This window comes from Agelaius tricolor, unplaced genomic scaffold (assembly GCF_023055355.1).
Source record: "Agelaius tricolor isolate 1412-34295 unplaced genomic scaffold, bAgeTri1.0.p SCAF_15, whole genome shotgun sequence".
NCBI classification, from domain to species: Eukaryota; Metazoa; Chordata; class Aves; order Passeriformes; family Icteridae; genus Agelaius; species Agelaius tricolor.
The window spans coordinates 13,286,516-13,301,973 of record NW_027269275.1 but is presented as its reverse complement, the minus strand read 5'-3'; the positions used below and the strand labels follow the sequence as shown (position 1 = coordinate 13,301,973).

Sequence of the window (15,458 nt, the reverse complement as noted above, 5' to 3'; positions counted from 1 at the left end):
TTTAAGAAAAACAATTTTTAACAATTTTCATTAGGAGGCTCAGCTTTTCACCTGTCCTGATTGCTAGCTCTATGTATATTGAGGAAACATTTGGAATACACCCACAATATGCAAAAGTTGAAAAAAGAAAATTATAGATGAAGAATAAAAAAGGAGCAGATATTTTCAACTTACTTTGCTTCTCTTATTACAGAGGAAGATAAGGTAGAGCTGTCTAGTGCAGAGAACATATAGCCTCATGTACTGGGGAAGGAGTTAGCTATAGCATCATAATTATGTAAATGATTTTGAGAAATTGGACACTTACAGTGTCAAGTTTTGTTAAAAATGTATATGCATGCAGTTTAAAGGAAATGTTGTCAATTAATAAAATAATTATTAAAATATCACTGATGTTCAGACAAACTTGCAGAGAGGCAATCTGGACACGTGCTGTTCTTATGTTGCAAAACTTGTAGAAACTCTTGTAAAATATATTACACACCTGTTCTAGCTCAAGTTTCTCTGCTTGTGTATTAATTTGCAGTTACTGTTGCTTAAGAAAACAAGGATGAGTGAATTGGATTTTTCTGATTTATTTTAGTGGGTAACTAGCTACATAAATAATGCATAGTGAGCAAAGCTAAGTGTGTATTTAGAGCACATCCTGTGCTTTGCAGTAACTGCTGCATATGTGTCCTTGCATTCTTGTAAATGTAAGATGTTGCATTCCTGAAAGCAAGTGGGCTCACAAACTGCAGCATCTTTCCATTTCCTCACATCTGGTAACATTTACCAGCAATTCATCTGTGTAATGGCTATTCAATAAGATCTGCTTTAATGTTGTTTGCACAGGGATATACTTGCTGTTGATTTAGTAAGTTATGGGAATCTTGAGTAAAGAATGTGTGTTTTGTGATACAGTTAATGTGGGTGAGGGATTTCACTTCATGCACTTGATGTTTTTAGCTGGAGATAAATCTCTAGCTAAAGTAGAATATTCTAGGGATAGAAATAATTCCTGTATTTACTGCTAATAGCCAGCTGATCAAATTGAGATGGGCTGGGAAATCAAGTCATGTCCATGTGAATGGCAAGGAAGGAAAGGTAGTATGGCTGAAATTGGAGGTGGAAATGGGGAGCCATGCAACAATCAGCACATGCACTGCTCTGATAAGAAATATTTACACTGTTGCAAAGTAAATAGTTAAATTGTGAGGAATGCAGCTGTTTGGTTTGTGATAAATAGAGGAATGGTGCTAACCTTTTGGTGTTGATTTAGTGATGTATTCTGTGATCAGCAAGGATGCAAGTAGAGCTGTTTTCCATTCCTCAGGCTGTGGCCCAGGTGTTTTAGCTGATGCCAAGATGCGGGTATTCGAGCGCTGCGTGTACTTTGGTGATTCCTGCCAGGATGTGCTCAGCACCTTGGGCTCTCCACACAAAGTCTTCTACAAGTCTGAAGACAAGGTGAGGGAATTCATTCAGGCACAGGCTTTGTTCATTGGTATCTCAGTCTCATCATAGTGCTCGTGTTTGGCAAGGTCAGTGAAGTTGAACTGCCATGTAGCACAAATTACAAGTGCTCAGCATACTGCTTGACATGATAGACCAGGCTGAACCATTATGTAATAGGTTTTAAGAAGCTTTTTTAAAATCTAAATTGATGCAAATCTGTTTAAATTTATTTTAAAAATCAAATTGTGTAATGTTAACTGGATTAAGAATAGTTACAAATGGGAGTGCTTTTGTATCCCAAATGTGCCTTAGCAAGTGTGTGCTGCCTATTTTTTTTTTTCACTTATAATGTATGTAAAGTAATCTCAGCATATACTTTGATCTTTTCCTAACATTTTTACACAGCATAATGTAAGTAAGCCCTTTAGTTATGATAACTGAAAAAGCTGATGTGTCGCTGTGCCTGCTGCAAGCAGGTGATGGTCCTGCCATAAAGGACAGTATCTTCCTTAGTTGAACAAAAGCTTCAAATGAGATTATAGCAATTTGTTTGAATGTAGAGTTGTTATTAAAGGCATTCATCTTTAAGCATTATTGCATGCATCTGAAAAGTGTATTTCTTGCAGATGAAAATCCATTCACCCTCGCCCCATAAGCAGGTCCCATCAAAGTGCAATGACTACTTCTTCAATTATTTCACACTTGGAGTGGTGAGTGGAAAGCTTCCCTAAACAATTCATGTAAACTTCTGCTTTAGTTACACAGCAATCCTTTCAGGAGGCTAAAGGCTGTGGGAAATGAGAGGCTGCAAAACTCGATTGCTGCCTTAGGAATCTCTGGATATGAAAAGCTTCGCTTGACTTTCCTTTAACCCTTACAAATTTAATCAGCAGCACTTTATCTCCACCAGTGGATGGAGGGCTCTTTGCACTCTGTCAGCCTCTTAGGTTTTCTCCTTTTTCTGTAGTACCTGATGCATAGGTAACTAGTTCTTATTCCTGAGATCCATGCCCCTGTCCCACAGAACTGAGGCAAGTGTGCCATAGCATCAGTTGTGAAAGCTTGCTGAGCTGTGGGGTGTAGTTACATCTTCATTTTTCTGCTTGCAGCTGTTTTGCTTTAGTTTACATTACTGTAAATAATATGCAGAAAAACAGGACCTCCTCAGAAAACTTGCCAACATTAACAAATGAAGCTGCAGTTGTAATTGAGTGCTGGAGGAAATGTGTTATTTGAATTTACAAATAGTCTTATTTTCAAATACTACTTTTCATAATTTGATTCAGTTTCAGTGAGATAAATGTATGTCACTCTATACAGGGGCTATTTTAAGTAATCTCAGGTTAGTTTAGGGAACGCCCCTTCCTACCCAAATTGCTTCATCTTGTTTTTTGTCTTCAACAGGATATTCTCTTTGATGCAAACACTCACAAGGTGAAGAAATTTGTCCTGCATACAAATTATCCTGGTCATTACAACTTTAACATGTGAGTGTACAGAACTTATCTATGAAAGAGTACATTAAAACAACTGAAAAGGAAATCTTACATTCTCTTTATAGAATTACATCAAAGAGACTTAGAAAATATATCGTATCTAGTAACCTGTGGAGGTTGTAGACATCATTAGTAACATTTTTTAGTTGTGTTTTCTTTTTACTATTAAATTCCTTTATATATACTGGCAAGTATGTCTTCAAGCAGTGAATGAGGTAAGGTAGGTCTTGATCCAGGTGTGATGTGCAAACTCTTGATAGAGGAAAATTATGTATTAGCCAGAGTGCCCCTTTTCTGGTAGCTACATTTCTGTTTCCTTCCTAACATGATTTCAATTAGTGATTTAAAAATCTCATCTTCTGAACATATTTTCAGTACTTACTAAGTGTAAACTCGTTAGAGGAGGAGTATGAGTTAGTGATTGGATGTCTGATTAAAGCAGTTAATGACAGAGAAATCTGTAGTGCTGTTTCATAGCTAACTATTTCTCCATCCACTGTGTAACAATAGAGTAATTGATGCTGAAGGACTTCTTGTGTCCTCTAAAGAATTGCATTAGGACATTCCCAGGCTGCTGCCTTTTTGATGTAGAAAATCTAACTGAGAACTTAATCTGGTATCACAGATCATCACTTTCATTTTATTATTGATATGACTTTTCATGAAAGGGATTATTAAGAGCTCTAAGTCTGTGGCTATGCAGTTTCTTGGCTTCTCTGTTCTCTAATAGCTTTTACAATTTTCACTTTCTAGTTACCATCGCTGTGAGTTCAAGATTCCACTCGTCATTAAGAGAGGTGAGCATTTCCCTGCTGTCCTGCTGCAGGGGCACAGAATGCTCCAAGGGGAGCTGGGATCAGTCTCTAATTGTCCTTCATTATCAGAGGATGCTAACAGTGACAGTCACTGAGACAGAGAAGAAGTTTGGGATTAGGTTTCTATTTAAGTGGAAAAGACACTTCAGGGCAAGGTAGCAGTTCTCTGATTTTACTTACACTACCTCTTCACTTACTTGGATCATGCAAATATTTAGCTGCAGCATCACAATATCCTGTAATGCTGCTGCTCTGCTAAAATCAATTACCTTGTAGCTAGAGGCTCAAAATCTGTAAGGCAGTGTTAGTCTGAGCTCATCTGTCCAGTCCACTGGTATTTAATATAATCTGGTTTATTTGGGAATGAAAATAAACATCCAGATATGTTGGCTCTGTGTGCTACAGACAAAGTATGTCTGTGTTCACCTGAAAATAAATCTATAAATCTATAAAAAAATAACTCTATAATCAGTAGTGCTGATTTGGCAAGGTACTAAGATATTCCCAGCTCTGTGCAGTAACTAATCTCAGCAAAGTAGGGGAACCCTGTCTGAAGATCACAGTGATTGATGTAGACTTCTTCAACATAAGAAAAAATGTGTACTGGGAATGTATTTGGATTATCCAGGGAATACCAGATGCTGCCTAGGTTTTGGCCAGGGATGTTTTCCTCATTCTGATTGGTATTTACTGCAAGCACTTTGCTTGCTGTGTGAGGTGCAGTCCTCCTGTGGCTGTCACAGCAGTTTGAGCATATGGAGGATTAAAAACCTGGAAAAACAATCTTTGTGTATACAGGCTTGTGTATATGAAAGTTGATTTGTACTTCAGCCAAGAAAATGAGCATGAACATCCTTGCTTCTAAAATTATTTTCCCTTAGGTTACTGTACTTCAAAGCATTAATTTGGGATTAATTTTATTTACCTCAAGTAGCATTATGAATTTATTCTTAATGTGTTTGTTTTTTTGTTTATTTGGCATTTCTAACCAGCTTTTCTGGCCTCTAGCTTATGTCCAGGACATGCAACAAGTTGTGAACAGATGTTATAACAGTTTTGAAGAGCCTGTCTTCTTCCCTCTGGTGGCAGTGCCTGATGCAGTTTTATTAGTTCCCTTTTGTACTGCAAGTTCAGATGATAAATTAAGAGCCAGAGTTCAAGTTGCACAGGCACTGAACTCTCAGCACAAAGAGAGCATGTTTAGAGAGGGAAAAATACAGAGGAGCAAATGGTCTTTAACTTGACTTAAAGCTCTGTTTGACATTTTAATGTCTAGGTCCATTCCCACTGCTTTGGGAATGTGCTTTCAGTATTTAGGAGTGCCCAAATATGTGTATGTAAGATATGTATGACAGTATTTGAAACCACCAGCAAACACTTTCTGTTTAAAGACTGTAATTGTAGATACAATGCTGTCCTTTTATTTTTAATAGGTAGGCTGTGATTCTCAAGCTCTCTGTCCTCTTGATTGTGGAAGAGTGATGTTTTCACTGATCTCAGGCCTGCCAGCTCCTGAGTCTCCAGATGTCACTTTTAGCCAGCTTTCCTTCCAAGTGCAGTGGAGTGTTTTGGAATTAATGAGTGGCACATCTTGGTACCTCCTGCAGTGGCTGTGCTAGGCCTGTTAGCTTAGTGCAAAGAGATGGGGTTTCTTCTACAGTGGTGTTCTTCCATCTAAGATTAAAGCTTAAGCTTTTATAGTCTTAAAGTTGGGACTTGCTGTAAATAGGGAGGTTTGCTTTATCACCTTAACTGGCATTTAGTCAGTGTTACTGACAATTCTGATTGCTAGTGTGAATGCTGATAAATTTGTGTATTACCTGATCTAATGCTCCTGTGTCTCCTGCCATCTGAATTAACATGCCAAAATAAAGGGTTATATAGGGGACTGTTCAAGCTTAAACTATAAAAGCTTTTCTGGTTTTTGTTTTATAGATAGTGCTGATTCACAGACAGAAACATGTACAACATACAGCAAGGTAAGCCTGTGCAGAACTGAGTGTTTTTCTGATTTTCTTAAACCATCTAAATGATTCATGCCAACTTTACAACACACTTCAAAGAAATTACAGCAGTGGTATCATGCTGTTTTAAAGTGGAATAGTAGAAGGCCAAAAGTTAGTGTGTATCTTGTGTTTTAAATATTTTGGTATGTTAAATGATTGAATTCATTTGTAATAACACTCTTCAAGTAAACTAAATTACTACATTATGGCATAGCTTGCATTTTAGCACAGCTGCAGCTAGAAATGTGAAATAAGTGATAGGGGAAAACAACAGCAGTGGTGGCTGAATGTTAGCTGGAGATGTGTTCCTAAACAGAATTCTCAGAGAGCTGTTGTACTAAGCATAGCTCCTGAAGACATGGACTATTGAACAGGAGAGTACAGTGCTCTTCCACTTTCTTCTGAAGGGCACCAGTAATGGGATGTTTCTTAGGCAGCAGCCAGAAATGTCACTGCCAGTGTGACATCTCCTGATGACAGCAGACTCCTTGAATGCTCCACAGCCTTTCCACCTAAATGAACCTCCCAGCTGGGCAGGTGCTGCTGCATATTTGACAGCTGCATTAAGTTGAAAAACTTCTCAAAAACTGTTCATCAGTGTCCCTGCAGTCAACATTCAGCCAGGGTCACTGCTGCTCTCTTGGTTCCTGGGGTGCCAAATGAAGGCTTTCCTTGGTGAATTTTGGCTCCCATGCTGGGAAGAAAAATTGGAGTCAGCAATCTGACTCCAGAAGATACCATTCTATGCTTTTTGACTTGAATTAACTTACTCCCTTCAGTGCTTTGACTTACTTCAGTCTTGTGTGTGAAACTGCAGCTTCTTGTAGTCTGGTTCAAGTGAGGAAAACTGTTGGACGCTTCCCAGTCATTAAACAGTGCAGCTTTCCTCTTCTCCAATATTGTTGCTTAAATCAAGGAAAGACTTATGGGAGAGGTAGCAGTGGGGCTATTTTTCCTCTCTGCAGAGGTATATAAGAGGATATTTTGTTGAAGTTTCCCACAGCTGCTTTGCTCTCTGAGGTGCCCCTAAAATGCCACAAGACTTTCCAGCAACACTTTATCCATAAGACCAAGAGAAATTTTTATATTAATAATTCTAATTCCAAACTATTTTTAGGCAAAAATAAGAACATACCTTAAGATAGTTTACTAGCCCTAGCAGTGGACAGTTCCATTACTGAATATAGCTCCAGTCACAAAATACTTCTGTAAATACTTCAAGTTTATTTGACAAATAGGTTTGTCACTAACAAATGTGCATGCACTCTTCCTAGATAAAAAGTAAAAAGAAGAGTTTTCTTGTGCCTCATTTTAACACAAATTCATTGATGTATTTATAGTGGGACAGTATTCAGGATCTACTGGGGCACCCTGTAGAGAAGCCAGTGGTACTTCACAGGTAAAAATCTCTCTTTATTTTACTTGGCAAGGACTGGGTTGACAACGGAGGGTGAGGAAGAGTGTTTATGGCACTGGTTACTTTTGTACTGGTTACCACTGTACTTTGCTGGTTAAAGTTCCAGGGTTTTTTTGGCCACTAACAAGATGAGATAGCTGCTCTCAGAGGAAATAAACTGACATGCTGAGTGAAAGCATTTCCAAAATTCCTTGAAATGCAAAATCCAGAGAAGATCTCAGAGCAAGCAGTGCACTAAAAAGTCTTTTTCTTTATAAGTAATAAATAGCGGAGGGGTTTTATCCTTTCTATAAAGTATTTCAATAACATGACATGGTACAGCACAGTATCCATGCACATAATGTGTGCAACAGCAGTCTGTCTGAAGAAGCTTGTCTTTTATGAACATATGTAGTTCTGCAGTTCCTCTAGGCTGACTGAAGATAGAATAGCCCTTAAATTTCCTGTGTTTCTGCATTGAGGTGGCTACTGGGTTAAATGGGCATTATCTGTTTGCAGAGTTATCATTTTATGATGTGAAACCATGATTTTTATCTCAGGACAAGTGTAAGTGATGGGTACTGTGCAAATACCACAGCAATTTCAGATAAATTAATGTATTCTTGTCAGACTTTCACATGATTTTGACTTTGATTTTTTTCCTTTCCCCCCCCTTACTCATTGTGCCCTTTGTTCCCCTTTACTCCTGTGTTATGCCAGTGAGATGATTAGAGCAGAAGCCATGTGAATGAAGTAAAGCTAAGGTGAAATAGTGATGACATAGAGCCCTTCTATTTCTTCCATCTGTGTTGTAGAGAGTAGTTCAACCAGAGAGCGCTTTACTGAGCACATCTCAAATGGCTCAGACATGCAATTTGAAAAACTGACCAGTTTACAAGAAAGGACAAAAGGTAAATATTCATTAGGGTTTTTTTTGGCTGTAATCTCAAATTCATTGCAATCAACAGAAATTGTCAATGTGCAATCCAAAAACACCAGAAATAACTGGGAGAAAGTCATACAGAGATCTTGAAAAATGCTGTTTAATCAAACTTGGATTATTCTATTTCAGCATCATATAGGTTAATCTTCTTAATATGCTAAATCCAGTTGATTAATAGACAGTATCTAGTTAATATAAATAATAGACTATATATAGTAAATATATATGGTGGAGGTTGAGACACAAAGGGAAGGATCTTGCACAAAAATAATGTGTAGTAACATGGTGCTTCTCTCTTCCTGTGTATCTGGGGTTTTTTTAGGGTTCTTCCTGTTCAAGTTAAGTGCAGGAGAGTTTTCCTGTAGAGGTCACTAGTGGCTTTTTTTTTCCTTTATCCCCAAGTGTTATTAATGGCTCTGTGGCATCAGAGTTTCCTTTGGCTCACTTGGAGTCTAGCAATGGTGTTGCATAATGTAGAAGTACTTTCTTTTGATGAAAGCCATGATAAAGATGCTGTAATTCACCTTATGTGGCTGAGTAGTTATTCCTCCTTAAGATGTTCCTGATCCTCAGATACCCATTTTAAAATTTCTTCCCCTCTTTTCTGTTTAGGTCATCATCTCCAAACAACACTAACCCATTTGGGTCAACCTTTTGCTTTGGACTGCAGCGAATGATCTTTGAGGTTAGGAAAAAACCTTTTTTATTTTTGTCTGAGCATGGGAAGATGAGTTTGCTATTACTATGAGTGGCTTCCTATTGCAGTAAAGGCCAGTGCTTGGTAGTGGTATAATTTCAGTATAGGGAAACTTTGCAACCTCTTCTCTGAGGTTGTACATTTGTATGTTGAAGCTGAAACTTCAAGTTTGTCACCTGGAACTCATGCTAGCAGGAGATTCATTCACATGGCTGGGTGGAGCAGATGGTGTTGTGTCATGGAAATCCAAGAGACTGTTTTTAGGAACTAGCCAAGAGCTTGTTGCTGTCATTTGTTGTTGGGATTTCCTTCTTCAGGCAGATCACTTCTGTATTCACCATTTTAATAGTTCTGATTTTCTGTTGATTGTAGCACTTAGTTTAATTTCCCTTTTCCCTGCTGTGCTTTTGCAGGTGATGCAGAATAATCACATAGCTTCTGTTACTCTGTATGGCCCCACACGGCCCAGCAGCCAGTTGAGAACGTCGGACCTTCCCCAGTGAGCATCCCCTGCAAAGTCAGCTAATCTCAATGCTACAGAATTAGTACAGCGTGCCTTGATTTGCTGCCACTTATAATATGGAAAGCACGTTATGATTTTTTTTTTTTTTTCAATAAGCCTTTCCACCCTGGAGTGGTGTGGAGAGGAAATTTCTCTCAACCCTTCATCATGGGGCATGGAACTGTTGATGGAGGAAAGCAGCTTAGGTGCCTGTGCCGTCATTTATTCCTCTCCGTTGCCCTCATCCTATGCAGCACAGACGTGAAGAGACTGTCCCTCCTTCTCAGCTGGCAGAAGGGGGAAATGGAAGAGGGGCACGTAATGACTGCAAGAATTAGAAGCACAAACTTTCTGAGCCTTGGAGCATCTGGAAGCAGGTATTGATTTTAGTCTGTTTGTGTTACTGTATTGATGTGGTGGTCACATTTTAAGAAAACGTGTGTGTATATATATATAGATCTAAACACCTCGGTATTTCTGTGGCTTAGGACATTGTACCAAGTGTGACAAGGATGTATATATGTCCATGATTTCAGGCACCACATCTTTGTGTAACTTTAAACCAAGCAAGTAGCATGTGCATAATACTTGGTTGTAACATTTGCACTACATACACTTTAATTACTTGATAAACGTTTATCTTCACTGAGGAGCATCTGTGTACTGGGTGTGAGTGGGGTGTGGTGGTTATTTAATGTACACTGCGCATAAAGCTTATTTATACAGTGGATCAAATTTATCCACCTTCCTGCACTAATATGTACTTGATATGCTGATACAATTTTTTTCTGTCATGGCTGGTTTACTAATTTTTTTCATATGCAATTTCGAAAGAAAAAAAAAATTCTGGAAGGGGTTATTTCTATGATTGAATTATGTTTTAATGAAAAGATTTGATACAATTTTTCATACTAGTGAAAAATTTAACGAAGAAATAATGTTGCCTCATTTGCCTCTGTTCCAAAATCCTTTATTCCTCCTCTACTTCCTCAGAGAAAGAAAAGCTGTATATAATGGTATCTCAGAAAGAAATTCTGGAATTCCGCCATCACCGAGATAACCTTTTCTGTAACTTTTGATGTATGATTTTAATTTATGCCAAAGGTTTAGCCAAAGACATCCTCGTTGTAGTTTCACCATTTCTGTACATAGATGCTAACTGCACACCCCACCCCAGCAGACAGGATAGAGGCTTCTTTCTAGTTGGGAGATGCTGCTCGCGACATTTTATCCCAGGAGGATACTTTAGGTTTCTAGTTCTCTTACCAGTCTTATTTGGGAGAAAATAGGTGGTCTGTCTTTGAAATAATGAACCCTTTTTAAAAATGGACAAGAGAAATGTATAATTTTATCCCATTTTTAATATTTTGGTGTCGCAACTTGTGATACATAGATGACAATTTTGTGAGTTTTACTATGTGTGTACAGATTTTTGTAAATATGACATTTTTGTAATTTTAACTCCATGTACAGTGTAATCCTGTATAGTTTATCAATGAATGAGAGATAGGAAATCGAATGTTAACTGAAGTTTGGGATCCTGGACCAGTAGCAGGGATAAATATGTGTGTGTGTGTGTGTGTGAGACGTTCTTTGCCATTTAGTCTTCCTGTATACTGTGATACTCTAAACCGTTTTGCTAAAACAAACAAAAAAGCCCCATGGAGAATCTAATGGATAAGGAAAAAGTTACTGTTTACCTTTATCCCTAGGTGTCACTCCTGTTGAATCCCTGTTCAATCTGTGCTGTCTCCTGTGATCGTTGCTTGCTAAGAAAATTCTATGCCTCAATCTTCCTTTTTGTTTCCTCTCTAATTTTAATTTCATTTTACATAGCCCTTCTGTAAATTAAATGGAATAATAATGAGCATGTACACTGAAAGAAAAATAAAAAGAGACTCTCAGTTACTGTTTTTGTGTTAAATACAGTTGCTGGGTGTTTTTGTAATAAAATCATGGATGTTCTTGCTTTTTGTTTTCTTATCAATTAATTTGTTTTTTTACTGTTTTTCAGCTATTGTATTAGAAGTACCTGACTAGTGTATAGTGGCTTTATAGCCAGTTCAGCATGTTCTCCAAAGAAACAGTAACTAACATAACTTGAAAGATATACATTAAAGTATTTTGTAAGGTTTTGCCCTGAAGTGGAGAAGTCTTTAAACTGTGGTTGATAGCACCGTGGGCTCTGCATTGTGTTCAGAAATTAGATTGTTATGCTCCTGTGGGCTCTTGGGGATCATGGAAATCAATTGAGCTTCAAAGAGGGAAATATTGCATAGCAGAAGGGAGGAAATGCCTGCAGTGAAAGCTGCAAATGTGAATTCTCCTTCACAGAAAAGCTTTGGGAGTCTCTGTGCCCTGAAGCAGCTCCAAGGTTAATGCAGGGCACAGGGAAGGGACTCCTGCAGTGGCTGTGGGGGCACAGAGCCCTCAGCCCCTCCTGCAGCCTCACCCTGCCTGCCCTGGCTCAGGGGCTCTCACAGAATTCTGTGGTCTCTCAGCTGAGATGCTGTGTGTGCTGATTCTTGTTACTAAAATGTGACAGCAGTCCTGATGCTAACTTTAATTTTAATCCATCCTTTTCTAATAAAGGCTCCAGATGAGCTGCAGAGGAGATAAATCCTTGATGGGATGATTTGAGTAATGGCTATGGAAGTGCCACCACTATCCTGCTCTCAAGTTGAGTTGAAGTTCTTCAGAAGAGTGAGGCCAGGCCTGCTGCTGTAGCATGAACCCTGAGACCTAGGACAGAAGCAGCAGCTAACCTGTGGTATTTAATAACTGCTGGGCTCCCAGCTTCACTTGTAATGCTCTGGTGAGACCTAATGACTAAAATAGTATTGATAATTAACAGTTCTCTCTTAATAACCCATATACTTCTCTAGGTCAGCCCCTTGATATTGAAAAATTCTCTGCACAGACAAAAAATTCAAGGCCATTTTGCATCTTGGCTGGTGCTGCTGGGCTGAGCTCAAAGCATTTGACTTTTGGGAGAGGCAGATCTGAAGAAGCACCAGGAGAGAGAATGTGGAGCTGCTTTTATGGATTTCCTCACCCACCTTTTGTGAATGCAGCTGTTCACAACTCTCTTGTCTGGGATGTTTTGATTTGTTTGTTCCTTTTTGCACCAAGCCAAGCTGTTCCTGAGCTGCTGCATTAGAGAAGCATTGTGGAGCATTTAAGGACTTGCTGGAATGAGAAGTTGAGGAATGGGTAGAGGTGACTGATGGTGGGTTTGAATCAGAAGGAAGAGAGGAAGGAGCAGAGGAGCTCTGGGGACAAGGCAAGGATGGCAGGGTGGCAGGAAGGGAGGCTGGATGAGGCAGTTCACCTGAACCAAGAGCTCCTTGGGCAAAGGGCTGCTCAGGGGAGCAAGGGGCCAACTTTGCCCCCTCCCAAAGGAACTGAGAGATTTGGGCTGCATCAGATCCCACTTTGCCAGGTGGCCTTGTTCCTTGTGATCATCCTGTGTGGTTCGATATAGGTCCTGCATGTTGGCACCATGTGCGTTGGTCCACCATTTTTGATTCCTATGATAAAACTGTTTGATATAAAGTTAAGTACAATTGCATTTTTAATAAAACATGTAGTGCATATGCTCCCCTTGTGATGTGTGTTTTCCTTTGTAAAGAGGTGGGGAGTTTGTGTGTGTGTGTGTCTGCTTCACTTGAATATTGCAGTACTGTCCACAGTATTAAATTTGTTTATGCTTAATAAAACTGATTGTTGTGCTCTCTTTTAAGGAGGTGAAGCTGACACCTTTCTTCACCTGTTCTTCAGCCTTCAGGCACTCCCTGGGCTCCTGTGATGGTTCCAGGCAGTGCTGTATGGATAAGTGCTGCTGTGTAATACTAGAACTCTCTGTTCCCCAAAATGCAGTTCCTGACAAGAAAAAGCAATCTTCTGTTGCCAGGAACTGCCGCATTTTTAATTCTAAACAGATTTTTTTTCTGAAAGAGTAATCATATGGTGTGTGAGAACTGATTCATGTGATCACGATCGTTCAAATTCCCATCCAACCTGTTTAAAACAAAATCTTTCAGCACTACAAGAAGAGGGTGATGCATCATTGCTTTGGGGCTGGCTGGAGGTTAGGGGCCAGCTGCTGTTTTCCAGAGGGAAATCAAGGGTTTTGCTGCCCCCTTCACACTGACTCTCTCTCTACCTGCTGTTAGAACCTGTTATTCACTTAACTACTCTAAGCCAGAACTTCTGTTAGGTTTTTGTGTTTGGTGACTCAAGATGTACATTGCAAGTAAATCTGCATGTGTGAGTCAGTGTGGCTCTTACTTTGAAAGAAATGTTGTGTCCAAGCCCTCTCTGCTTGCTTTCTCCAGAGTATTTGGGCAAAGACCAAGTTGTCTGATTTGGCACAATTTCCCATGGGCTGGTTGTGTTCAGAATAATTTTTGATATTACGATCCAAGGAACGTTATTCCAAGCTAGTTACAATAGTTCTGTGTCAACTTTTGCCTGATAAACACCTTTTTTTTTAAACCTTGATTACACCAGTGCAAAGCCCCCTCCTGTCTGCCTGAGTCTGTCAGCCACAATCTGACACAGCACACTTGGGAGATAAATACCTCACTGTGTATCTGTGGAGTTGAAATACTCGTTAGTTCTGGTGGTTCTTTTCATATAAAGCGTTAACCAGGTTGTTTCAGAGAGAAGGTAAGGCTGAAGTAAAACAAGGGGAAAATGAAAGTTGGATCTTACTGGAGATACAACTCTTAAGCATTAAAAATAAGCTCAGTGCAGCAGGGCCCATGAAGGATTTTTTGGGGGGGAGTGAATGTGCTGCTTGATGGGCTCTGGTGCAACTTAAATACCATCTTCTTTGCCTATGTGAATTTTTGCTGTAGCTAATTAAGTCACTGTTAAAATGTTTCTCTGCCAAAGCTTACATTCCAAGCTCTTGTGGTGTTTGTGGGGATGTCTGTTTTTCCAGCAGGTGAAATCATTTCTCCTCATGATCTGGAAAAAACAAATGCTTGAAACAGCAGGAAAGGTAAGCTGGAGTTTGCACTCACTGTGGTGTAAGAGGCCATTATTACAGTAACTTTTGTTCTGGACTGGCTGGTTTAATGTTATCTTTTTCATACATTAATGAATTCCCCTTTAAATTTTACTCCTTTAGTTATTTTAAAGTAGTGCATATTCCAATTCTGGAAGATGGTTTTAAGTGCCTTAATGCTTTAATGCTTTACACCTACACTATATATATATATATATATGGAGGACAGAACCAGTCCTGGGAGGAATTTCTGGGAACAGGACTCAGCTTCCTCCTGCCAGGGCCCTGGTGTCAGGGGGCCTCTGGATTTTACTACACCAAAGCTGTGGCCAGGAGCATTGCTGCCCTATTCCTGGCAGAAATAAGCTGCAGAATAAAACCTGTGCTGCTGCAGGAGTCTGGAGGGACCCTTCACCTTGGAGTGTGCACACCAGGTGTTCAAGGCTGTCTCCTGGAGAAGGACCAGGTCACACCTTTCTGCTGCACAGAGCCTCGCTGCTCTCCTGCACAGGAAGAACCCTTTGCTCTGCACGAATTTCACAGGTGTGTGGCTGTTTGTAATAAAATGGGACAAACAACATTTTTATGGTCAAAGGGCTGTGTTTTGTTCCTCATCTGCCATGATATGCTCCTGTGGGGCATCACAGCCTCTTGGGTGCTGTATGTGGTCATATTATTGAAATTGCCCCTTCAGATGGCTTCTCTGGACCTATTATGCACCTGCCTATTACCAAATTAGGAGGATCCCTGAGTCCTTTATTTTCACTGTATTTGTGCCAGGATCAATTTTTGCAGCTGATAAATTTCCATCTGCTTTTATGAGCAGTGGGATGGGCTTTTCCTTCTCAGGAAGGAAAAGTTGTCGGGTGTTGCCCAAGCTAAAACAAAAAACGATGATCCAAGAAGGAGTGACTGACTGGAAGGGGTTGACTCTGGTGTGCCTGAATTGCCCAGAAGGAAGATAATGAAGAGAATGAGAAGAGCAATTGCTTCAATAAATAAACTGGAACATGAGTGAGACCAATACCACCAGGGGCTGATATATGCCAAGAAGTCTGTTTTTTAACATCTGCTCTTCAGCAGCCTTAATATGTTATGACCAGATCAATAAATCTTCTGCTGCTGGTGTCAGATATCCAGCAGCAGCCAGAG

General features: G+C 39.6%; 1 protein-coding gene across 6 annotated transcripts in view; it reads left to right on the top strand.

The window, feature by feature from the left end:
• Nucleotides 1–12,891, top strand: part of PHAF1 (phagophore assembly factor 1) — a 36,637-nt gene extending 23,746 nt beyond the window's left edge. For 3 of the 6 annotated variants that reach the window (XM_071440474.1, XM_071440473.1, XM_071440475.1), the window contains 8 exons: nt 1,316–1,449; nt 2,064–2,147; nt 2,842–2,924; nt 3,687–3,730; nt 5,684–5,727; nt 7,095–7,153; nt 8,706–8,778; nt 9,204–11,279. In XM_071440474.1, coding sequence (XP_071296575.1) covers nt 1,316–1,449; nt 2,064–2,147; nt 2,842–2,924; nt 3,687–3,730; nt 5,684–5,727; nt 7,095–7,153; nt 8,706–8,778; nt 9,204–9,293 — 611 coding nt within the window. In that variant the 3' untranslated portion in view covers nt 9,294–11,279. Of the gene's footprint in view, nt 1–1,315; nt 1,450–2,063; nt 2,148–2,841; nt 2,925–3,686; nt 3,731–5,683; nt 5,728–7,094; nt 7,154–7,965; nt 8,062–8,705; nt 8,779–9,203; nt 11,280–11,884 lie in introns of those variants that run through there. The other 3 variants (XR_011681303.1, XR_011681302.1, XR_011681304.1) reach the window with 3 other exon arrangements.
• Nucleotides 12,892–15,458: the final 2,567 nt, after the last annotated feature.